A 24,654-nucleotide genomic window follows, 5' to 3' on the forward strand; every position below is an offset into this window, starting at 1 on the left:
GAAGAGAAGAGAAGAGAAGAGAAGAGAAGAGAAGAGAAGAGAAGAGAAGAGAAGAGAAGAGAAGAGAAGAGAAGAGAAGAGAAGAGAAGAGAAGAGAAGAGAAGAGAAGAGAAGAGAAGAGAAGAGAAGAGAAGAGAAGAGAAGAGAAGAGAAGAGAAGAGAAGGAGGCACAGTGCAGGGCTGGGCTGGGATTTCCCCCCCCAGCACTGTCAGAGAACCCGGCCCGGCCCGGCTGTGCCACAGGGATGCGCCTGGAGACGAAGGGAATTCGGGAGGATGTTTATGGTCGGGCACCTTTTATTTCCTTGGGTTTGTGGCAATAAATCATGGATAAAAGAGCCCCAGCCCTGGCGGGGAAGCACTTGCGATGTTGATTATCATAAGAGGGAGCCAAGGGGAAGAACTCCCACCGCTTTCAACAGGCGGCAGGAAAAACGAGCCGGATCCGCCGGGGAAATGCAGGAGAGGCTCCCTGGAGATGGGCTGGGATGGATCCGGGAACTGCTGGCCTCTGCCCACCGGGTTAGGAAAGGTCACGGCAGCTGCGGGGGGGTTGAGAAGCATTTGATGTTTACGAGCAGTGCTAAAATATGGGAAAATGCTCCAGAGCACAGACACGAGCTCTGGAATAACCACGTGAGTTATCTGAGGGCACCGAGCTGAGCCCACACAATGTTTGTGCTGCTGCCACCGCCCCCAGCCCTGCAGGGCACCAGCCTCGGCCTCCCAGCCCCATTTCCCCCGGGATCCAGGACACGCAGCGGGATTTGGGGCCGCTGCCCCCCGAGCCGGGGCTGCTGCACGTTCGCAGCTTTGCCACAATCAAAAAGCAACTGTCCGGGAAAGGCTGGAGAGAACCAGGCTGTAACGACTCCATCTATTGGGTAAAAATATACGGCTCCAAATGCACAGGGAAAATTAATTCAGAGGGAAAAAAAAAAAAATCAGAGGGGATTCGGAGCAGTTACCGGCACTTACAGCTTAATTGGACACAATTAGAGGAATGTTTCTCGGTTCTGTTTGAAAGCAAAATGAAGGTAACAGCAGCCGCTTGCAGAGATCGAGCTCGGCAGTCCCGAGGAGACGCCAATCCGCATCCCGGGTTATTCCCGGTGCACAGGCTGGAAAGGGAAAGGGAATTTTTCGGTGTCCGAAGCAGGGCAGGAGGAGCCTGTGACCCCAAAGGGCTCCGCAGGCTCGGAGTGAGGGGCAGAGGGGCAGCGAGGGTTGGGGGTGACGCTTCCCTGAGCGCGTCCGTCCCTTTCCCACTCGTTCCAGGGGAGCAGAGAGCCCCGAGCCCCCCCAAAGCCACCCCAGCCATCCCCCTCCCCAGAGAGCAGCGGCCGCACGGAGCCCGAGCGAGTCGCCCGCGATTCTCCAGGCTTTGCTGGATATTATGTTCTCCCCCGGGGCTGCTGAAAAGCAGAAAAACAAACTCCTGCCGGAGGAGGGAGGAGGCAGCGGGGGGGCCGGGGCCGGCGGCAGCCGGGGGATAACGGGGGGGCGGAGGAGGAGGAGGAGAAGGAGGAGGAGGAGCGGGGGCCACTCCGGGGAAGCAGCGGCGCGATCGGCGCCGAGCATCGCTCCCTCCGCCTGCCGAGCGCCGAGCGGCCGGGACTGGCACCTCGGGAAGCTTCGCCCCGCTCTTCCTCCTCCTCCTCCTCAGCCTCCTCCTCCTCCTCCTCCTGCCGCCGCCGCCGCTCGCTGCCCGCGGCCGGGAGCGCCCGGCGGAGCGCTGGGCGATGGCAGCGCGGGGCGGGCGCGGCGCGGGGCGGGCGGGCGCGGGCCGGGGGTAGCGCGGGGGTCCCGCAGCGCTCTCCCCGCCGGGGTCCCGGGCTCGGAGCGCGGCAGGGTCGCGGCGGGGCTCGCTCGGTGCCGGTGTCGGGCGGGGCGCGGCACCGCGGGATGTGAGCGGCGCGGCCGGGCGGGGACAGGGGCAGCCACAGGCACAGGGGCGGGCGGTGCGGGCGGCGCCGGTGGCCCCGGTGGCCCCGGGCCCGGCATGCCGCGCTGCCGGAACTGCCGCCCGCCGCGCAGCTCGGGGCCGCGGGCCGCCCGCGGGCGCTGCCCCCGCCGCTCGGGGCCGCAGCCGGCGGGGGGCCCGGGGATGGCGCGGCGCTGCTCGCCCTGAGCCCGGCCCGGAGCGGGACGAGCGGCGGCAGCGGCAGGAGGAGGAGGAGGTGGAGGAGGAGGGGAGCGCCCATGGCGCGGGGGCGCCGGGCGCCGGCGCTGCGCACTCGGCTGCACGGGCTGCGCCTCATGTGCTCGGCGCGGGCGGCGCCGGCGCGCCGGGCGCTCTGGGTGCTCGCCTTCTGCACGGCGCTGGGGCTGCTGCTGGCCTGGTCCTCCGACCGCCTGCTGCACTGGCTCGCCTTCCCCTCGCACACCCGCGTGCGCACCGAGTGGAGCCGCCAGCTGCCCTTCCCCGCCGTCACGCTGTGCAACAACAACCCGCTGCGCTTCCCGCGCCTCTCCAAGGGCGACCTGTACTACGCGGGGCACTGGCTGGGGCTGCTGCTGCCCAACCGCACGGCGCGGCCGCTGCTCACCGAGCTGCTGCGCGCCGACGAGGCGCGGCTGCGCTGGTTCGCCAAACTGGCCGATTTCCGCCTCTTTCTGCCGCCCCGACACTACGAGGGCATCAGCGCCGACTTCATGGACCGCCTGGGCCACCAGCTGGAGGACATGCTGCTGTCCTGCAAGTACCGCGGCGAGCTCTGCGGCCCGCACAACTTCTCCGCGGTGAGTGCGCCCGGAGCCGCGGCTGCTCTGCGCTCCGCTCCGCTCCCCCGGCTCTGCCGGTTCTGCTCCCGTGTCCGCGGCTCCTCTCGCTCCCAGGGATCGCCGGCTCCTGTTGGTCCCGGTCCCTGTCCCCCGTTCGTGTCGGTCCAAGGGCACCCCCGGCTGGTGTGGGTTTGAGGGACTCCTGGCTGGTGTCGGTCCCGGTCCGTGTCACCTCCCGCTGCTCCGGTCTCGGCCCGTGTCCCCCTCCGTGCTCCGGACCCAGCCCGTGTCCCCTTCCCTGCTCCGGTCCCGGTCCATGTCCCCCGCTCCGCTCCGGTCCCGGTCCATATCCCCCGCCCCGCTCCGGTCCCGGTCCGTGTCCCCCTCCCTGCTCCGGTCCCGGTCCGTGTCCCCCTCCCTGCTCCGGTCCCGGTCCATGTCCCCCGCTCCGGTCCCGGTCCGTTCCCCCTCCCTGCTCCGGTCCCGGTCCGTGTCCCCCTCCCTGCTCCGGTCCCGGCCCCGCCACTTGCTGCGCGTTTTCCCACGGTGCCCGGAGCGCTCCGGGGTAGCAGCGGGTCTCGGACGGTCCGGCGGGTCCCGGTGGGTCCAGCGGGTCTCAGAGGGTCCATAGGGTCCCGGAGGGTCTCGCATGGCCGGGCAGGGCGCCCCCGGCCCGGGAGCCCCTCGGGAGCGCTGTCCCTGCCGCTGGTTTCTCCGCCGGGCAGGAGTGATGCTCTCTGGTCTAGGGGTGACTCTCTGGCGTGTGAGAGGCTGGTTGCTGCCGTGGGTTTTAATCAGAAATAATTAAATTAATGTTGCACCATCCCCGCCGCTGCCGTCCCACGGTCCGTATTGCTCCCAGCCGGATTTTTCGCCTGTCCAAGCCGAGGTGCCCCGGGTCCGGCCCGGCCCTGCCCATCCCGCCGGGCGTTGATGTGTCCGGTGGCCCGAGCTCTGTCCGGGCTCCTGCGGCTCCCCGGGCGATCCCGGGAGTCCCTGGAGCTGCTCCTTCGGGTGCGGGTTGTGCACCCGGGGCTGCTTTGGGATGCGGGGCTTTGCTGGTCGGAGCTGATCCGGAAGGTGTTTGAGCCCTGATGAACCAGCGGGGCTTGGGATCAATCCCAAAGCTCAGGGCAGGGCTTTACAAACCACTGGGAGAGGGATCCCTGCTTGGAGAAATCCCGGCGGGACTGCTGGGAGCTGTGATGTGTTGAGAGGAGACTCTGAGTGAGAGCTGGAGCCAGAGCCACGTGAAGGACCCGGCGCTTCCCTGCGAGCAGCGGGATGCTGCTGGTGCTGGAATATTCTGCTCCTGTGATCTCTGCGGCTGTGCCCGAGCATCCTGCCCGGAGCGGGGCCGGGCTCTGCGGGGCCGGATCGCACTCGCTGTGGGAGCTGCGGATTCCCGGCTCTGCCTGGGTGCAGCCTGGAAATCAGCCGGAATTGTCCCTTTGGGCTTGTCACGTCAGCCGCTAAACTGTGAAGGGGAGGAGGGAGGGACTCCCTGCGGGGTGGAGGAGCTGCCCAGGCTGTGCAGGCAGCAGCTGCTGCTGCAAACAGGAGCAGGAGTGGCACAGCTGGAGGGAGAATCATAAATAAAATGGGATATTGAGGCAGGCCCTTTCCAGCAGGACAAGAGGAAATTTGGGCATTACAGCACTGGGGAAAAGCTGCTTCCCCCTCCCCAACGCCAGGGTGGATCTGATGGTGTTTGGCTGGTGCCAGGAGGGGCTGACTGCAGCTTTTACCAAAGCCCAAGGTGCAGCAAACCCGGCAGAGGTTCCCGTTGTCCCGGCCAGAATAAATCCTGGAGCGCTGCTGTGGCTGCTCTGGGAGTGCTGCAGGACTTATTCTGGGATGGAATCGGGCATTCCCAGCCCTGCAGCCGCTGCTGGACCAGAGTGTCCCCCAGCCATCCTGGAAAGGTCCCAGGAGCTGCTTCCCGGGGCTGGGAGGGAGGGAGCTGAGGGCTGTGATCCCTGGGAGCTCACAGCTCTGAGGGAATGCTCAGGGAGGAAACAGGGAGGAAATCATAGATGGAAATATCCTTTCATCCCAAAGGTCTGTGGCAGCTGAGGGAGTCGGTGCCACCCCCCGTGTCCCAGCACGTCCCTCCTGCTGCCTGTGAGGAGGAGCAGGGGCGACCTCTGCGCTGTCCTTGAGCAGCTTCTCCACCTGTGATCCCTGCTGAAGAGAGGCGTTCCCTGGGGAGCTGCTGGGGACAACTTCCTGAGTCTGGAGAGCTCAGGACAGGGTCCTGCCCTCCCTGGATGTGTATTTGGGGTGGAGGTGCCACACCCAGGGCTGGGGTTTCCTCTGGGGGCTGAGCCTGGGGCAGCCCTGGGGTCTGGGGTACTTGGAGCTTCTGCTTCTCCTCCTGAACTGGGAGGGAGAGTCCCAAGGAGAGGCAGGGAAATCGTGTGGTTTGAGATATGAGGCAGGATGTGTGAAAAGATAAATGCAAATGGAATAAATGGGGGCATAAAGAGGATTGTGCAGGTTTTAGACCTGCTCAGGTGCTCCAAGAGCATCTTCTGTGCCAAAACAGCAGGGGGAGGTGAGGCCTTCCTGGGTAAAACCCCTGAAAACCCAAAGCAGAGGTGGTTTGGGGCAAAGGGGTCCTGGCTGAGATGTGGAGCAGAGCAAAGGGGCTGGGGGAGGGAGCTGCTCTCCTGTGAGTCCTTCCAGCTCTGTCCTGGAGCTCCTCCAAGAGATTCCTGCTCCTTCCAGCCCCTTTCCCACAGGACATTCCCTCTCCCACAGACATTCCCTCTCCTTCCAGCCCCTCCAGACCATGGGGCACAGCAGGAATTGGCTTTAGTGGGTGACACAGAAAAGGACATTGGAGAACGAGCTCAGTATCTCAGCAGTGTGGGAAGTGTTGCTTTTCTTTCTTAATAAATGGAAATATGGGATTGCACTGATCTGTGGAGCTCGAGGCTGCAGGGCTGGGATTTATTCCATTGGGTTCATTCCATTTAGGAGGGCTCAGGTCTGGATTATTTCCTAGCCTGCTCCAGGAGGGGTTTGTTGTCCCTGTCAGTGTTTTCCAGAAGGATTTTTTAATGGATCAGATGGAGTCTCCTGCCTTCAGTCAGTGTGTGGCTTTACTTATTTTATTGGACCTAAAACTGGGCTGTTGGGTTGGTTACCCAAGAATCCTGCAATGGTTTGGGTTGGGAGAGTGCCATGGGCAGGGACACCTTCCACTGTCCCAGGCTGCTCCAGGACCTGTCCAGCCTGGCCTTGGACACTTCAGGGATGGGGCAAAACCATCCATGAATGCTTGGAGCTGGATAAATCCAACCTTCCCAAATGTGCATTGTTCCAAGGGAAGGAACCATCCAGCAGCTCCTGTTCTTCCAAACTTCTCCCAGATTCCAAATCCAGGTACCAGGGCAGTTCAATGAGCAGGGATCTGCTTTCCCTGGAATGCCCTGTCTGGGAGGAGCTGAGGCTCAGGATTAAGTGGTTGTTGCTCTGCTCTGCATTCCCTGGGTTCAGCGTTGATTTATTCCTCTGAGCTCTTTGTCTCTGGAATATTTATCTTGATTGCCCATGCTGTGCTCATTGATTTCTTCCTTCCTGTGACTTTTCATCCTGAGAAATTCATGAGTGGATCCAGCATTCTGGGGTCTGTTCATGGGCTGGGATTTAGGGTTTGTGATCTCCTGGTTTAATAACTCCCCAAATCAAATTGTCATCTGTGGCTCTGCCTGGGGAGCTGTGGGAGCACAGGGCTTGTGCTGGGAGGGGTGCCAGGGTTTGGTCCCCATCCTCCAGGAAATCCTCGGATTTCTGGGGTGCTCCAAAGGCTCTGCAGTCAATACTTGCTGGTAGTTTGATTTGCTCAGTTATTTTTTGTTAAGCCATTTAATTTCTCCTCAGAGCAGGGGCTTTATGGGGTGGCAGCTGCACAGTGACCTCAATGCTGGTTTTTAAAAATACTCCTGAGTATTGCCTGAAAGTCTGCTGAATGTTCCTGAAATCTGCCTCAGGTGGGGGCTGTAACTCTGCTGTTTCCTCAGCAGACAATCCCCTGTGTCCAGGGTGAAGCTCAGCTGTATCCCACGAAATGAATGGGATATTTCAGCCTTGGCTTTGGTGTGAAGGCAGCCAGGAATTCAGTGCCACCCAAAGCTTGGAACAGCTGCACACAGCTCAGTTACCACCATCACAGTGAATTGCAGAGGAGTTTCAGGATGTGGGGTTGTTTTACCCAATTCCATTTTCCACCTTTATTCTCTCATATTTTTATTTCTTTTCAGCTTCACTTCCAAGCAAAGCTGAGGCCTGGGGGTGGTGTTGCCTTTGGAAGGGGCGTGGGTGGTGTTCAGTGGTGCTGATGTGGGCCTGGCGCCCCGAGTGTGCTCCCAGGCTGTCCCAGTGTGGCTGCAGGGTTGGGTCCAGCCTGCAGAGCCAGGGCTGTGCTCTCCCATCCTGAGGGGATCTGCTGCTGTTGGGCTCCTGGTGCCAGAATCCAAGGGGGGCTCAGGCTGGGCTGTGCCAGGCACTGCCCCAGGCAGTGCTGTGAGGGCTGGGCTGAAGGGTTTGGGTGATTTCCTGTGGCTTTGGGCCAGCTGGGCCCCTGCAGTGAGGGGGGAGATTGCTCATGTCCTCAGAGTTGGGTGTTGAGGGGGTTTGGACTTTGCTTGGGCTGGGGAAGGAAAACAGGGATGAGTTTGGCTCTGAGCTGATGCATGAGAGGGGCCAGGAGAGGGAGAAGAAGGACAAAGCCCAGGGATTCCAGAGCTGCCCTTCCCTGCCAGAGCTGCAGGGATCCCAAGGGCCTGGGCTCTGGGTGCTCCCAGTGCCACCCCTGCCACAGCAGGGACACCTCCCACTGTCCCAGCTGCTCCCAGCCCTGCCCAGCCTGGCCTGGGACACTGCCAGGGATCCAGGGGCAGGAGCTGCTCTGGGCACCCTGTGCCAGCCCTGCCCACCCTGCCAGGAACAATTCCTGCCCAATATCCCACCCAGCCCTGCCCTGGGCACTGGGAGCCATTCCCTGGGTCTGTCCCTCCATCCCTGTCCCCAGTCCCTCTCCAGCTCTCCTGGATCCCTTCAGGCCCTGGCAGGGGCTCTGAGCTCTCCTGGAGCTTTTCTCCAGGTGAGCACCCCCAGCTCTCCCAGAAAGGGGCTCCAGCAGCTCCATTTCCTTGGAAAATTGAGAGACTTCCTGGGAGACTCCCTGCAGCTTTGGCCAGGAATGTCCCAGCAGCAGGAGGAGAGCCTGGCCCTGCTGCCCTGGAGCAGGACAGATGTGCTGGGAGGAGCAGTGCAGGGAGTCAGGATTGAAATCCCACGGAATTTGGTAACAACAAGGTTGGGGTTGGGCTCTTTTGTATCCCACACTGTGTATCCCAGTGCCCCTGGATCCAGGTGCAGATCCATCCATCCATCATCCATCCATCCATCCATCATCCATCCATCATCCATCCATCCATCATCCATCCATCATCCATCCATCCATCCATCCATCCATCCATCATCCATCCATCCATCATCCATCCATCCATCATCCATCCATCCATCATCCATCCATCATCCATCCATCCATCATCCATCCATCATCCATCCATCCATCCATCCATCCATCCATCATCCATCCATCCATCATCCATCCATCCATCCATCCATCCATCCATCATCCATCCATCCATCCATCCATCCATCATCCATCCATCCATCATCCATCCATCATCCATCCATCCATCCATCCATCCATCATCCATCCATCCATCCATCATCCATCCATCCATCCATCCATCCATACATCATCCATCCATCCATCATCCATCCATCCATCCATCATCCATCCATCCATCCATCCATCATCCATCCATCCATCATCCATCCATCATCCATCCATCCATCCATCCATCCATCCATCCATCATCCATCCATCATCCATCCATCCATCATCCATCCATCATCCATCCATCCATCATCCATCCATCCATCCATCCATCCATCCATCCATCCATCATCCATCCATCCATCCATCCGTCCATCCATCCATCCATCATCCATCCATCCATCATCCATCCATCCATCCATCCATCCCTCCATCCATGCATCCATCCATCCATCCATCCATCATCCATCCATCATCCATCCATCCATCATCCATCCATCATCCATCCATCCATCCATCATCCATCCATCCATCCATCCATCCATCCATCCATCCATCCATCCATCATCCATCCATCCATCATCCATCCATCCATCCATCATCCATCCATCCATCCATCCATCCATCATCCATCCATCATCCATCCATCATCCATCCATCCATCCATCCATCCATCATCCATCCATCATCCATCCATCCATCCATCCATCCATCATCCATCCCTCCATCCATCCACCATCCATCCATCATCCATCCATCCATCCATCCATCCATCCATCCATCCATCCATCCATCATCCATCCATCATCCATCCATCCATCCATCCATCCATCCATGGTGCAGGGATGGTGCAGCTGGGGGGCACCCAGGTGTGATGGGCTGCCCTGGCCAGGCTGGAGGCCAGGCTGGAACAGGGCTGGTGCAGGGATGGGGGATGGCCTTTGGGGTGGGGGGTGTCCTTTGGGATGGGGGGATGTTCTTTGGGATGCAGGGATGGACTTTGGGATGGGGAATGCCCTTTGGGGTGCAGAGATAACATTTGGGATGCAGAGATAACATTTGGGATGCAGAGATAATGTTTGGGGTGCAGAGATAACATTTGGGATGGTGGGATGCTGTTTGGGATGCAGAGATGCCCTTTGGGATGGGGGATGTCCTTTGCAATGGAGAGATAACATTTGGGATGGTGGGATATCCTTTGGGATGGGGGATCCCTTCTGTCTGGTCATAGGGACTCCTGTGGGGCCAGGAGCTGTTTGGGAATTTCCTGCCTAGATCCCAGGCTCTAGAAATGAAACCTGAGCTGCCAGGGTGGGAATTGTCCCCCAAAACCTGCCCAGCCCGGGTGTCAGCAGGACTGGTTGGTGTTGGAATTCCCATTTCCTGCACTCCTGCTCCGTGCCCCCTTCCTGGCCCTTTTTAGCACTTTTACCCTTCCCTGAGTCCCTTTTCCCAGTCCCTCTCTCTGGGAGTCACCCATCCCTCCTGCTGTGCTGTGGCCTGAGGGCCCTGCCCTGCTGAAACCAGGGGATCTGCTGCTCCACAGCCCTGACATCACACTTCTGTCACCTCCCTCTCCTGCACTTCTGGCACTTCTCATTCTTTTTCTTTTTCCCCCCTGTAATTTCAAGCAGTGGGAGCAGGAATTTTTAATTATTTCATGGATTGCTCCACTCCTCCCTTCCCAATTCTATCACTTCTTCCAGGAATGAAACAAATTCTAGGCAAACTTCCTCCCCAAACCCCTGAAGCTTGAAATCTTTTCAATACTAAAGTTGGAATGTAAATTAGGACCTGGAGCTGTTCCCAATCCTAGGAGCACACTGCTGCCATCCTGACTTTCCTCTGCTTTATTAAATCAGGAGGAATGGCCCATTATAATCCAATTAACTGTGATTCCCAGGCAGGAATTCCTGGCTCCAGGGTGGGGGAAAAGTTGGATAAAATGATTGTAAAGGCCTTGGGATTGCGTGGTTTGGGATTTTTTCTTTTTTTCCTTTAAAAACCCTTCAGTAGCTGGAACCAGGGCAAAGCCATGGGGGGGAATTGGGGTCTGGTTTTGTAACAAACTGATGGAATGATCCAAAGTGGTTCCTTGTGGGCATGGAGACCCTGCTGGGCTCCCAGCACATGTTCCTGACAGGAATAATCCCATTTCCCTTGGAATTCACGGCTCAGTGCTCCCAGCACTCGGCAGAAGGATCAGCAAGGTGACCATGGAATTCTGTTCTGCAGCTCCAGGCAAACCTGGAACAGCTTGGAGGGATCTGGGGGGGGGTTGCAGGTGGAGAAATGGGATCATGGAGAGCTTTGGGACCTTAAAGGACCCTAAATCCCACCCAGTGCCACCAGTACAGGGACACCTCCCAGTGTCCCAGCTGCTCCAAGTGTCCAGCCTGGCCTGGGACACTGCCAGGGATCCAGGGGCAGGAGCTGCTCTGGGCACCCTGTGCCAGCCCTGCCCACCCTGCCAGGAACAATTCCATCTCTCTCAGACCTCTGGCTTTGCTAAATTCTGCAGCAATACCCAAATCCCTCCAAAATCGTGGGAAATGTGCAGCAGGGAAAGAGCCTGGCAGATTCCAAATGCACCAACACAGCATTGCCACAGATGGATATAACTTTATAACAAATATTTTGGATAGCAATGGGTTCTGTGGTTGGGGGGGATGATCTTCCCTCTCTGGTTCCTTCCTCCTGTGCCTGGGATGAGGGATGGGAAGGTTGGGACCAGCTGGAACAGCTGCTCCCAGTGTTCCAGTTCAGCTTCCAGCTCCTTCCCTGCTCCTTCAGCATCTCCTTCTCCAAACTCAGCTGAGCTGGAATTTTTCCTTCAGGGAGTGTTGGAGCAGAGGGCTCTGCCCTGCCCCAGTCATTCCATGGGAAACAATCCTGGAAATCCTGGCTGAAGGTGTCAGGTCTGGCAGTGTTCCCACAGCCCCAGCTCCCTGCACCACCCTGAGCTCTGGGATGTCACAGCCATCAGTCCCTGAGTTCCTGGTGGTGCCTGCAGCCACATCTTCCCCTCTGGCAGCCTCCTCCAGCTCCTGGCAGGTCTGTGGCACCCGGGGCTCCAGCTGGGTCCTGCTGCAGGTGTGTGAGCAGCTCTCACCAGCACACCCCAGTGGGGACCCAGCCAGGCATCCCCTGAGCTCTGGGAGTCACTGTCCTTTTCCCCCACAATCTCTGTCCCCTTTCCTTTGCCCTGCATTGAACATGATCCCTTTAATTCTGCTCAGCCCTTCCCTCCCCTCGGGGAGTTGGGGTCACCCCTTCCCTGTGCCCTCTGTGCTGGGTTTGGGGACACAGCTGTCCCCTCCCTGTGCTCTCTGTGCAGATCTGGGGACACAGCTGTCCCCTCCCTGCTCTCTGTGCAGATTTGGGGACACAGCTGTCCCCTCCCTGTGCCCTCTGTGCCAGATTTGGGGACACAGCTGTCCCCTCCCTGTGCTCTCTGTGCAGATCTGGGGACACAGCTGTCCCCTCCCTGTGCCCTCTGTGCTGGGTTTGGGGACACAGCTGTCCCCTCCCTGTTCTCTCTGTGCAGATTTGGGGACACAGCTGTCCCCTCCCTGTGCGCTCTGTGCTGGGTTTGGGGACACAGCTGTCCCCTCCCTGTGCCCTTAGTGCCAGATTTGGGGACACAGCTGTCCCCTCCCTGCCCTCTGTGCCAGATTTGGGGACACAGCTGTCCCCTTCCTGCCCTCTGTGCTGGGTTTGGGGACACAGCTGTCCCCTCCCTGTGCTCTCTGTGCAGATTTGGGGACACAGCTGTCCCCTCCCTGCCCTCTGTGCAGATCTGGGGACACAGCTGTCCCCTCCCTGTGCCCTCTTTGCTGGGTTTGGAGACACAGCTGTCCCCTCCCTGCCCTCTGTGCTGGGTTTGGGGACACAGCTGTCCCCTCCCTGTGCCCTCTTTGCTGGGTTTGGGGACACAGCTGTCCCCTCCCTGCCCTCTGTGCAGATTTGGGGACACCAGGGACCCAGGGGGTGGCCCCTGGCAGGAGCTCTGGCAGGGTCATGCTCTCTGCTCCTTCTCAAAAATCCCAGTCCAGTTCCAGGCAGTAGAGGTGGGACACCAGTGACACCAGTCCTGTCCCCTCCCCTGCAGGCTGAGGCTGCCCTGGGCTCTGTGCACAGCAGGGGTGAGGGCAGGATGGGGCTCATGGTGCTGCTGCTCCATCTCAAACTCTTGTCCTTTTCCCAGAATCTCCTCTGCCTTGGAGTTTTCCAAGCACTGGGCACTTCCCATCCCTTTCCTGCTCTTGCCCATTAATCTTTGCCTTCTTTGTACCAAATTCCTTGTGTTAAAATAATTCCAGTGGCTCCAAGGCCCTTGGATAGGAGAGGGTTTGGGGCAGGTGGGAATCAAACTCCTGGCTGGGCAGGGAGATTCCTGAATTCCTCAGTGTGCCATCCCAGCTCCTGGTCCTGTTCTGGGGGGTTCTGGCTGTGGGATGGGCAGGGGGTTTGGAACCCTGTCCTGGTTTGAAGGACAGGTGTCTGCCAGTAAAGGCAGGAGCTTCTCTTTGAAATGGAGAATGTAAACCCCCTCCCTCCAAATTATTATAATTTTGAAGTTAAGGAGCTCTCAGGCAAAGATTTGGGAATTAGGAATAACAGTTCTTTACTAGGAAAATTAAAATAGAAATGCAGTATTACACAGAACAATCCCAACCCTGCCAGAGTCAGAATCCAAGCTGACACCCGTCAGTCAGTCAGGGTGTTGGCACAGTCCCATTCAATGGTGGCTGCATCCTCCTGCAGGGGCAGATGTGGTTCAGCTGGAGCAGTGCTCCTGGAGAAGGTGCAGTTTCCTCTGAAGCTCCAGGGATGATGTGGAAAGGTCTGGTTTTCCTCTGGAATCCAGTGGAAAGAAGGTTCCTTGGTGTCCAAATCTCAGTTTATATCTGGGTAGGAAAGGCTTGGCTCCTCCCCTGGCTGGAGCATCTCCCAGTGGGATGATGGAATTTTATCAGTCATGCCCTGGGACTCACTGGCCATGAACAGGAGATATCTCCTGGAGGGAGGATGGGCTGTGGGAAGATAAAGATGATTGCCCAGCTGGTTTAAAGATGGCCCATGAGCAGATAATGTGTGCCAGGAGATCAGGGTCACTGCCCCAGCTGGGTTAACAGATGGGACAGAATTCACATTTCTGGCCACATCAGCCCAACACAAACCCTTGTGTTTCTGTACTCACATCAATATTCCTGCTTTCCCAAAGGCCTTGGCCTCATGGAGCCAGGAGGGGAGTTCTGCTCACCAGAACTGACTCTCCCAAATGAAACCATCATTAGCAGTTAATTTGTGATAGGAGGAAGCTCCAGGTCTCTTTTCCCTGCCCCATCTCCCATTCCAAGGCTGGGGAGGTTTTATTTGGAATGACTCCTGGATTTGGAATGCTGGGATGGATAATCCAGTGTGGGAAGGAGATGCCTCTTTCCACAGGCTGGGGCTTGGTGTGGACTCATCTCCCTGTGGAATTACCTGCACACCTCAGGGTGAGGGTGAGACCCCAAGGGGTTCAGCAGCCCCAAATCATGAGGATTGGCTGAAGTCTGATAAAAAATATAATTTTAAGATAGTTGAAGATTCTTTTTTAGCTGTTTGTGTTTTGCCTCCAGCGTGGGCACTATTCAGATGAAATTTTAAGGATTAGGGATTTAGATTAAAGGGAGATCAGAGATTTTCACATGTCCTTAGTGCTGGTTTTAAACATCCAGCACTGGGGGATCCCAGAGCCCAGGGGGGAATAAAATCCCAGGACAATTGATGGCCCCACCTCAAATCCTGGTTCAGTTTTGGGCTCTTCTAATCAAGAAGGACCTGGAGGGGCTGGAGGGCAGGGAATGGAGCTGGGAAGGGGCTGAGCCCCAGGAGGGGCTGAGGGAGCTGGGGGGGCTCAGCCTGGAGAAAAGGAGGCTCAGGGGGAACCTTGTGTCTCTGCACAGCTCCTGACAGGAGGGGCAGTGAGGGGGGTCGGGCTGTGCTCCAGGAACAGGGACAGGAGCAGAGGGAACAGCTCAGGCTGGGCAGGGCAGGCTCAGGGTGGGCACAGCAGGAATGTCCCCATGGAAAGGGAGGGCAGGGATTGGAACTGCCCAGGGACGTTTGGATCCCATCCCTGGAGGGGGCACTGAGTGCTCTGGGCTGGGGACAAGGTGGGGATCAGGCACAGCTTGGTGACCTTGGAGAGCTTTTCCAACCTCAGTGACTCTGGGATTGTGCACTGGGAAAGGAGTTAGTGGGGAAGGGAAGCTGTGTGGGTTTAAAGAGCTTGGGCACTGCCAGGGATCCAGGGGCAGGAGCTGCTCTGGGAATTCTGTGCCAGACCTCCCACCTTCCCAGCCAGGATTCCTGCCCAATATCCCACCCAGCCCTGCCCTGGGCACTGGGAGCCATTCCCTGTGTCTGTCCCTCCATCCCTGTCCCCAGTCCCTCTCCAGCTCTCCTGGATCCCTTCAGGCCCTGGCAGGGGCTCTGAGCTCTCCCTGGAGCTTCTCCTCTCCCAGCCTGGCTCCAGCCTCTGGTGCTTTGTTATCCCAGGCACAGGAGCCACTTCCCATGGAAAGTCCCACAGTTTGTTTTGCTCCCTCTCCACTTTTTGAAGTGATTTTGCTCCTTTGGGCTCCATTCCCTCCCCACCTTGGAAAGGGGAGTCCCATGGGGATGAAGGGGACAGTGCCTGTCAGTGCTGGGAGCCTCCCTGTGCCCTCGGGGGATTCCTGGGGTTTCAGAGCCTGGTGCTGATGGGGTGGCAGTGCCGTGGCTGGGTCCCCAGCCCTGGTTCTGCCCAGGGTGTGCTGCCAGCTCCCTGTGGATGGAGTCAGCAGGGAGCAGGGCAGAGCCTCAGGGCTGGGGCTGCACAGGGCTCAGAGTGCAGAGCAGCCCTTGGTGGTGCCCCAGGAGCCCCTGGCAGCCAGCAGAGCTCACAGGGCTGGTGACACTTGGTTCTCATCCTCCCTCCGGGCTGGGAAAGGCAGTTCCCTCGGGGGGAGATCCCTAATGCAGGATGAGCCTGATGGAGCAGGGGTGGGGTCAGAGCTCTGGGTCATCCCCAGGCTTGGCTCATTCCCATTGAATTCACGTGTTAAATGCTAATTCACATGTTAAATCTAAGAAGCAGCAGAGGGGTGATGGGAGGAGCTGCTGCTGCTCCTGGTGAGGCTGTGCTGCTGCTTTGGGAGGAGCTGGTGTGTGCTCTGCCCCTGGAGTGGATGGTTTGGAATTTCCTCTGGCTGTCCTTGCTGCAGGGATTGGTGCAGATTTAGTGCTTTCAGGTGGTTTTTTCAGCGTTGCAGCAGCAGCAGAAGCGTGGAAGGCCATAGGGGAGTGCTGGGCTGTGCTTGCTCTGCAGGTTTGAGGTGCTGGAGGCTGCAGGACCTGCTCAAAGTGGAGCAAACCCAGCTCAAAAACCTCACAGGAGCAAATCCTGTCAAAGCCAGCCCTGGAGGGAGGATCCGGGAGCACCAGATTGTTCAGGGCATGATGGAGGAGAAGGGTTTTTGTGGATTGCAGTGCTGGGCCAGCAGAGCCTGGGACTCCCTTGAGCAGGGGAAGGGATCCCACAGGGGCCACAGCCCTGCCTTGGGGTGGGGATTTGCTGATGGGATTTTTGTTATCAACACCTGATTTGGTGTTGGACCTTGGGATGGAGGAGCCTGGACTTGGGCTCCTCCTGTGTGTGAGTCTGGCTCCAAGTCCCACACCCAGGACTGGGTGGCAGCAGGGACAGGGGGCTGGGAAACTGCTCCAAGGGATTTCCCAAGGGTGGAAGGACCAGGCTGGGCCTGGCTGCATTTTGGATGAGGTTGGATGGCGTCTGGATGGGGTTTGGGGGGTTTGAGTGGGGTTGGTTGGGGTTTGGGTGAGGTTGGATTGGGTCTGGATGAGGTTTGAGGGGGTTTGGGTGAGGTTGGTTGGGATCTGGATGAGGTTAGTTGGGGTTTAGGAGGGTTTGAGGGGTTTGGGTGACGTTTGGATGGGGTTTGAGTGGGATTAGTTGGGGTCTGGATAGGGTTAGTTGGGGTTTGGGAGGGTTTGGGTGACATTTAGGTGGGGTTTGACTGAGGTTAGTTGAGGTTTGGATGAGGTTGGGTGGGGTCTGGATGGGGTTTGAGGAGTTTGGGTGATGTTTGGATGGGGTTTGAGTGGGGTTGGGATGGGGTTTAGATGAGGTTTGGAGGGGTGTTGAGGGGGTTTGGGGGTGTTTGAGGGGCTTTGAGTGATGTTTGGATGGGGTTGGGTGAGGTTGGATGGGGTTTTGGGGGGGTTTGAGTGGATTTGGGTGGTTTGGATGGGGTTTGGGTGGGTTTGGATGGGGTTGGGTGAGTTGGGGTGGGGTTGGGTGGGTTCCTTGGATGGTCTCTGTCTCCTGTCCCTGCCCATGGCAGGAGGACTTTGGGACAGGCTGGACCCCCCTGCCTGTGACAAGAAAACGAAAAGCAGGGACTGAGTGAGAGAATTTGCAAAAATCAATGAATCTCCAGACTCAGTAAGGCTGGAATAGATTTCCAAGGTGAAACTGCCTTCGTGCAGTTGGCAGATTTCTGGGATGGCTTTGCTGGGATAACTGGGCTCAGAGCAGCAGCTGGCACAGTGAATCCCAGCCCCACATCGGGGTGACCTTGCCCACATCCATTTTTCCTCCTGTTTTTCCTTTCCCTCCCTGCTGGGCTCAGCTCCTGAATCTCCAACTGGGAAAGGGCTGAAAATCCAGCGCGTCCTGATGGATCTGGAGGAGGGAATATCCAATCTGTGAGTGGAAGGGTTTTTTTTTTTAATTGCTGGAGGTATTCTTCTGCTCCAGTTTAATGGGATTAGTGCTGGAGGTCTGGGGCCAGCTGTTCCCTCTGCAGACAGGCAGGAAAACATTCCAGCATTCCACTCCTGCTGCTTTCATCTTGTAATGAGCTTGTCAGCAATTAGCAGCTCCTGGAACGGCCACGGAGTGACAACACCACAGCTCAGCGCCCAAAACCTGAATTTTTAATGGATTGGGTGGGAAAAGGGGCTGGAATGTGGGTGGGTCCAGGACTGATGGGCAGAAGCACCGAGCTCTGCTTGGGGGCATTTCCTTGGCTGGGTTTGGGTTTATAAAACGTCGATGTCCTTTGGGGATTAACAGGGATATCATTCGGGGATTTTTAAATATTTCTCGCCTGGAATTTTCCCTCCTCATGGGCAGGAGGGGAGTTCACTGACGATCTTAGGTCTGTAAAGTGTTTTTCCAGCCCACACCTAAGGAAATGTGGATGGCACAGCCTGGGAGAATGGGATGTACAGGGAATTTCTGCAGGCTGGGGATAGTTTTTGGGCAGAAAGGAGGGGTTTTACTTGTCCTGGTTGTTGGTTCAGAGCCTGGATTTTTCCCAGTTGTGTCCAGGTGGAAATAAATCCAGGATGGGTTTGAAACCCTTGAGCAGATGTGGGGAAAGGCTGACCTGGAGTCTTGGAGTTTGTGCTGATCTTCAGCCCTGGAGAAGACTTGCAGTGCAATTTTGTGTTGTTATTTTCGAAGGCATCAGGCAGAGAAGGTTCCTGAGCTTTCCCTGCAGTTCCCCAGGAGCCATTGCAGAGCTGTGCCTCTGTCCTGCCTGTTGTAGCTGGGCAATTATAGCTGAGCTCAAGGTCAGGACTTGGGCTGGGAGGAGGCTTTGAGGGATTTGTGTCTCCAAGGTTTGGTTGTGAAAATGTTCAAGCTGCTGGTGGTATTCCCAGCCCTTCCCGTGGGATTTGCTCTCCTGCCTGAGGCTGGGCAGGGCTGGGACAAACTGGAACTGTGGAATTGTTCAGGTTGGAAAAGCCCTCTGAGCCCATGGACTGCCCCCATCCCCAGCACTGCCCCAGGGTTTAATCCCTGCAGGGGTGGGGACCCACCCTTGGACTGCACTTCCAGGGAAGAAATTTTCCCAACCTAAACCCTGGGGCTGTTCCCTCTGCTCCTGTCCCTGTTCCTGGAGCACAGCCCGACCCCCCTCACTGCCCCTCCTGTCAGGAGCTGTGCAGAGCCACAAGGTTCCCCCTGAGCCTCCTTTTCTGCAGGCTGAGCCCCTTTCCAGCTCCCTCAGCCCCTCCTGGGGCTCCAGCCCCTTCCCAGCTCCATTCCCTGCCCTCCAGCCCCTCCAGGTCCTTCTTGATTGGAAGAGCCCAAAACTGAACCAGGATTTGAGGTGGAGCCATCAGAAAATTATCCCAGGATTTTATTCCCCTCTGGAAGGCCCCAGACTCTCCATTCCTGGGGATCCTCCCCTCCCATGTGTGCCCTGCCAGGACCTTGGGGACACAGGGGATAGGGACAGAGGGGACACAGGGGACAGGGACAGAGGGGACATCACTCCCCTGGTTCACCCCTGGGCTCAGGCTGAGCTCATCCAGCTTCCCCTCACTTTCCTCAGCACCCTGAGCACAAATCCTGCTGCAGATTCCTCGAGGTTTGAACCCTCAGCTCAGCCAAATCCTGAGGAAATCTGGGATGTGGTTCCAGGCTGAGCTGTTCCCCCCCAGGAGCCTTTCTGAGATCAGCCCCTTCCTTGAGGAAACAGGGCAGAATGGAGCTGGAGATGGGACTGTGGCTCCTGCCCAGAGTTTCTGTCACTCACTGCTCCTGTTGAGTTCCATCCATCTTCCTTTCCCAAAACCATCCAAGTGCAGTGCCTGGAACACTCTGAGCCAATTAATCCTTGGGAAGGCAAAATAAATTAAAAATCAGTGGGCAAATTTGTCCTGTGGGAGGAATGAATCCAGGAACAAAGGAGGCTGAGTCCTGCCAGCCGCTGGGATTTCTCAGTGACCTTGGCCCTTCTGTGGGCACTGAGGGGCTCTGCAGGACACCCTGAGGTGTCTGAGCTCTGCTCCATTCTCCCAGAGCTGCTGCTCCCTCCTGCCTCCTGGGGCTGAGGAGCATCCAGTGAGGCTGGCCTGGTGCTGGGAGTGAGCTCTGCCTGCACAGCACTCCCTCCAGCCCTGGAACCCCAGCTCTGCTGCTGCCACTCCCCAAAATCAGAGGTTTAGGCAGGAGGTGTTTTCCAGGGCCCCCAGGCAGGGGGGGTTGAGGGGGAACATTCTCTGTCTAGGCCATGCTGGATGGAAACTTTGGGATTTTAGCCCAAAATCTGATTGTCAAGCACAGGCTGAGGCCTGGTGGGTTCATTCCCATCCCAGAGGGGGTTTTGCTCTGGAATGTGCATCCCTGCCCAGCCAAGGGAGGATTTCTGTGCAGGTGAAGCTTCAGCAGGAATCCTGCACTGGCTGCTGCCCCTTTTGCCCCCAGTGACAGAAATGCCATCCCTGGGAAGCTGCTCTGGTTTGGGATCACTGTTTGCTCTTCCATCCTGCAGGAGAGATCCCAAACCGGGGGGTCTGGGGGAGAGATCCCAAACCGGGGGGTCTGCAGGAGAGCCCCAAGATCTGGGATTGCAGGGGAGTCTGAGTTTTGGGATTTCAGGGGATCTCTGTGGGGTTGCAGGAGGATCTCTGGGATTTCAGGGAGATCTCTGGGATTTCAGGGGGATCTCTTTGGGATTTCAGGGGGATCTCTTTGGGATTTCAGGGGGATCTCTTTGGGATTTCAGGGGATCTCTGGGGTTGCAGGAGCTGCTCCCGTGGCTCTGCCCTGCCCCACCCCCAGCCTGCCCTGCTGTGTTTAAGGTGCCAGGTGAGGGGGGTGCCCGGCAGGGCAGCAGTGCCTGCCTCACCTGAACCCCTGAGCGCTGCCCCGGCCCTGTGGGTCTCCCTGAGCTGGTTTTGGGATGTGTTAGTGCCGAGCCCCAGCTGGGGGGGATGTTTTATTGTTGGTGGTTCCCGGGTGCTGGGTGTGGCTGGAGGTTTGGGCTGTGCTGGGGGCTCACCTGTGCAGGTGCAGTGCTGGATCTCACCTGTGCAGGTGCAGTGCTGGGGCTCACCTGTGCAGGTGCAGTGCTGGATCTCACCTGTGCAGGTGCAGTGCTGGGGCTCACCTGTCCAGGTACAGTGCTGGATCTCACCTGTGCAGGTGCAGTGCTGGGGCTCACCTGGCCAGGTGCAGGTGCTGGGGCTCACCTGTGCAGGTGCAGTGCTGGAGCTCACCTGGCCAGGTACAGTGCTGGATCTCACCTGTGCAGGTGCAGTGCTGGGGGCTCACCTGTGCAGGTGCAGGTGCTGGAGCTCACCTGGCCAGGTGCAGTGCTCGATCTCACCTGGCCAGGTGCAGTGCTCGATCTCACCTGGCCAGGTGCAGTGCTGGGGCTCAGGCTGCTCAGTGTGAGCTGAGCCAGGCACTGCCTCAGATCCCCCCCAAACCTCACAATGACCCAGCTGGGGACGGCCTGCGGGGCCCTGGGGCCCTGCCTGGCACCTCCTTGTGCCCAGGGGCCACCTGGGCCTGGCCCAGCCCCTGGGACTGCTGCCTCCCCATCCCCCTGCAGGGACTGCTTTCCCTGCCCTGCTGCCCTGGCACTGCCACCCTGCTCTGCTCCCCTGGTACTGCCACCCAGCTGCTCCAGCCCAGCCCTGTGCCAGCTCAGTGCCAGCTCAGTGCCAGCCCTGTGCCAGCCCTGTGCCAGCTCAGTGCCATCTCTGTGCCAGCCCTGCCTAGCCCTCTGCCAGCCCTGTGCCAGCTCAGTGCCAGCCCTGCCCAGCTCAGTGCCAGCCCTGCCCAGCCCTGTGCCAGCCCTGTGCCAGCTCAGTGCCAGCCCTGCCCAGCTCAGTGCCAGCTCAGTGCCAGCCCTGTGCCAGCTCAGTGCCAGCTCAGTGCCAGCTCAGTGCCAGCCCTGTGCCCAGCCCTGTGCCAGCTCAGTGCCAGCCCTGCCCAGCTCAGTGCCAGCCCTGCCCAGCTCTGTGCCAGCCCTGTGCCAGCCCTGCCCAGCTCAGTGCCAGCCCTGTGCCGGCCCTGTGCCAGCCCTGTGCCAGCCCTGTGCCAGCTCAGTGCCAGCTCAGTGCCAGCCCTGTGCCCAGCTCAGTGCCAGCTCTGTGCCAGCCCTGCCCAGCCCTGCCCAGCTCAGTGCCAGCTCAGTGCCAGCCCTGGCCAGCTCAGTGCCAGCCCTGCCCAGCTCTGTGCCAGCTCAGTGCCAGCCCTGCCCAGCTCAGTGCCAGCTCAGTGCCAGCTCAGTGCCAGCTCAGTGCCAGCCCTGCCCAGCTCAGTGCCAGCCCTGCCCAGCCCTGCCCAGCCCTGCCCAGCTCAGTGCCACCCTGCCCAGCCCTGCCCATCCCAGCTGGGCACAGGCACACCAGGACCGAGCTCCTGGCTCCCCTTCCCGGCAGGGCTCTGCTCTCACCTCCCCCGGGGCTCCCTGGCTCTGGCCCAGCTGTGGGAATTCTCTCATTGTCCCTCACTCATCTCTGCTCCTTTCCCTGCCGGAGTGACAGAAACCCCCAGGAGTGCCCTGGACCTCTGAGCTCTTCCAGGGATGTGCCAGCCCCTCCCCACCTGCAGCAATTTTTAATCCAAATTCCCGAGTTTCCCAAAAAAACCCACCCACTCCTTTCTTCTTGGCTCACCCTCTCCTTGTATTTTGGCCAAACCATCAGGAAAAAAGTGTGGAACTGGAGAAAAATCCTCTTTGGAGCCTTGGATTTCCAGTCAGGGGTTGCAGGGATGCTCCCCAGGCTGCAGGTGAGGCTCTGCAGGGAGAGCCCTGCAATCAGCAGGAATGGCTTTTCTCTGTTTTCCCTCTTTCCCCTTTGCTGATCTGCATTCCAGGCAGGGTGGCTCTGCCAGGGCCTGGATCTGCCAGGAGATGGACTGTGGATCAAATAAACAGTTCCAGGGTGGGACAGGCAGGAGTTTCCTGCACTGGGTGTGTTGTGGTGGGAGCAGGGATCACCCTGAAGGTCCCTCCCTGTGCCTCTCCTTGAAGGGAGGAGAAGAAAAAATAGAAAATCCGTTGAAATTCATGGAAAAATCCTTGATTTTCAGTGCTGGGGACAGCTCTGCAATGAGGGCTTGGGGATCTCCCTGTCCTGTAGGATCCAGGGTTTTTGTGGAATAAGAAGGAGAATTCCTTTCCTCCAGCCAGAGCTTCTCTGATGCATCCCTTGGTTTTCTCTCCAGCTGCCCAGGGTGGCTGCAATTCCCAGGGGAAAATTCCCTCACCCCAGGCATTCCCAGCATCTCCTACTCTCACCCCTCCTCCTCTCCTGCTGTGTTTTGGCAGAGCTTTGATTCCTCCCTCCCTTCCCTAATTCATCTTTCTTGACTTCCTCATGGAAGAATCTGTCACCTTTCTTTCCTCCCCACCTGTGCCAGGTGCTTCTCCATCATCCTGGGATCCCTGACTGGGGATATTCCCAGTGCCCAGGCTGAGCCTGGGGCTCACCAGCTCCCCCTCCATCCCAAAATTCGATTTGTTCCCACTGGTGGCTGTGCCCCCTGGGGCAGGGGAGGGCACCCTGTGGGTTTAGTGCCACCTTTGCCCTGCTGGTGGCTGAGGGACAGACCTGGCTCCACACAGGGAATGAGCTCCCAGGATCCAGCCTGTGTCTGGTGTGAGGCTAAATGAGCAGAGCTGCTGATAGTTGCTAAAAGGTGATTTATTACAGCAGTCTCAAAAGGCACAGTCACACACACCACACTCCTGCTAGGTTTTGGTATAAAGCCCCAGACAGAAGTAGAAGTGCTCTTGTCAGAGGTCCTGGAAGCTGATGTTGAGGCAGCTCCTCTCTTCTTCTTGGGTGTTGACTGATGGTGGTGAACAGAAGCAAAAAGAAAAGTAATGACAGGAAAAGGAGAAAAAGCAATGGCAAAAGCAATGGCAAAAAGCAAATGGCAAAAGCAATGGCAAATGCACTAACTCTCCCCAGTACAAACCCTTATATAGGATTTTCCCAACAAGCTAGGACACAAACTCAGACCAGCACTCCTTAACCTGTTAGAATTCCAGTTTCTTAGCATGCTGGCTTACATATACAACTACTCATACAACCTCTCTTGTTCTATCTGAAAAATGTCAGCAATATTCTTACTATAGCTCTATTATGTCTAAGTACTGTCTGCAGCCATGGTCCTGGAGCCTCTACTGAAAACATCAGCATGTTTTTCACCCTTCACTAGAACTCACACTGCAACTTTGGTATCTAAGCCTTTTACTTACTAAAAGCATTAGAGCTCATGCTAAAACTTACTGACTTACTTATCCTAAAACTTAAACTTGCACTAAAACTACACTTAAACTTAAACTTCTACTTTATGTGTGAGTGGCTTAATATACTTCAATCCATCCAAAGGTTTTAATTCAATCCCTGCACTCTGATTTCTCTCAGAATTCAGAGACCCCCAACTCACTGACTCCAGCAGTCTGGGATTAACTCCTCTGGAGCTGGGTTTCACTGGGATCAGCCTGGCTGGAATTACCTGTGACTGTGATTCTGCACAGAGCACAAAGAAAAATCCATGGAAACTTCACTCTGAACACTCTGCAGTGCCTGGACTGGATTAAACATAATTGAACATCATCCCTGGATTTTCAGCCAGCTGCTGTTCCTGCTGGAAAAGCCAGTGAAGCTCCAGGAGTGTTTCCTTGCCCCTCTCACAGGCAGAGAGCTCTTGGACAGGCTGAGGATGCTGACATGGGAATTCTCCTCCTGCCCTCGTGCATTCCCAGCTCCTGGCTCAGGATCTGCACTTCCCAGTGGTTTCCCTGGTTTTTAAGTGGGATTAAACACAGGGATGGCTCCACACTGCCCTGGATAAAGGAGGAGCCTCATTCCTTGTGGGAATTTTGCAGGGCCTGGTGACAACATCATCATCATCATCATCATCATTACTATTATCATTATCATTATCATTATCATTATCATTATCATTATCATTCTGTTTTCACCTCAGATTCTCTCCCCATCCACACCCAGCTCCCTGCTTTATTGTGATCCCAGTGTTTTAGTTCCTGCTGGGAGTGGGAAATGCTGTGGGAGTGGCAGGAGCTCCTTGGAGCCCATTAAAGGCTCTCTGGAACCTGAGATTTCTCCTTGTTCCGTGAAAATTCCAAGCTGTGTGTGTCCATGGCAGCCCTGGAGGGAGGTTCACTCTGAGGTTAATGCACTTTATCCATCACTGGGAGTTGCTGGTGTTTGTTCCAGCTGAGGCACTGAGTTCATCCAGGCTCAGGGAAAGACAAGGAGCAGCTCCTGAAATCTGCCCTGGACCAGGGGGAATGCACACACTGGGAGGGTTTTGGGGGAAAAAACGGGCAGAAAAGGTGGGATTGTTCCTGCAAATCCAGGCTGTTCATCCTGAGTGGGATGAAGCTCCCTGGGGGAGCTCAGTGCCTGTGCTGAGCCCATCTCGCAGAGCCCCTCACTCCCCATTCCAGGGA

At 57.5% G+C, this 24,654-nt stretch overlaps 1 protein-coding gene across 2 annotated transcripts in view; it reads left to right on the forward strand.

The window, feature by feature from the left end:
- Positions 1 to 1,800: 1,800 nt before the first annotated feature.
- LOC130264183 (acid-sensing ion channel 2-like) overlaps positions 1,801 to 24,654 on the forward strand; it is a 68,571-nt gene continuing 45,717 nt past the window's right edge. For both annotated transcript variants that reach the window (XR_008842428.1, XM_056512208.1), the window contains exon 1: positions 1,801 to 2,742. Coding sequence is in view for 1 of the 2 variants with exons in the window: in XM_056512208.1 (XP_056368183.1) it covers positions 2,203 to 2,742 (540 nt within the window). In the remaining variant the exon portion in view is untranslated. The remainder of the gene's footprint in view (positions 2,743 to 24,654) is intronic.

The sequence above is a fragment of the Oenanthe melanoleuca genome, chromosome 27, assembly GCF_029582105.1.
Source record: "Oenanthe melanoleuca isolate GR-GAL-2019-014 chromosome 27, OMel1.0, whole genome shotgun sequence".
Lineage (NCBI taxonomy): Eukaryota > Metazoa > Chordata > Aves > Passeriformes > Muscicapidae > Oenanthe > Oenanthe melanoleuca.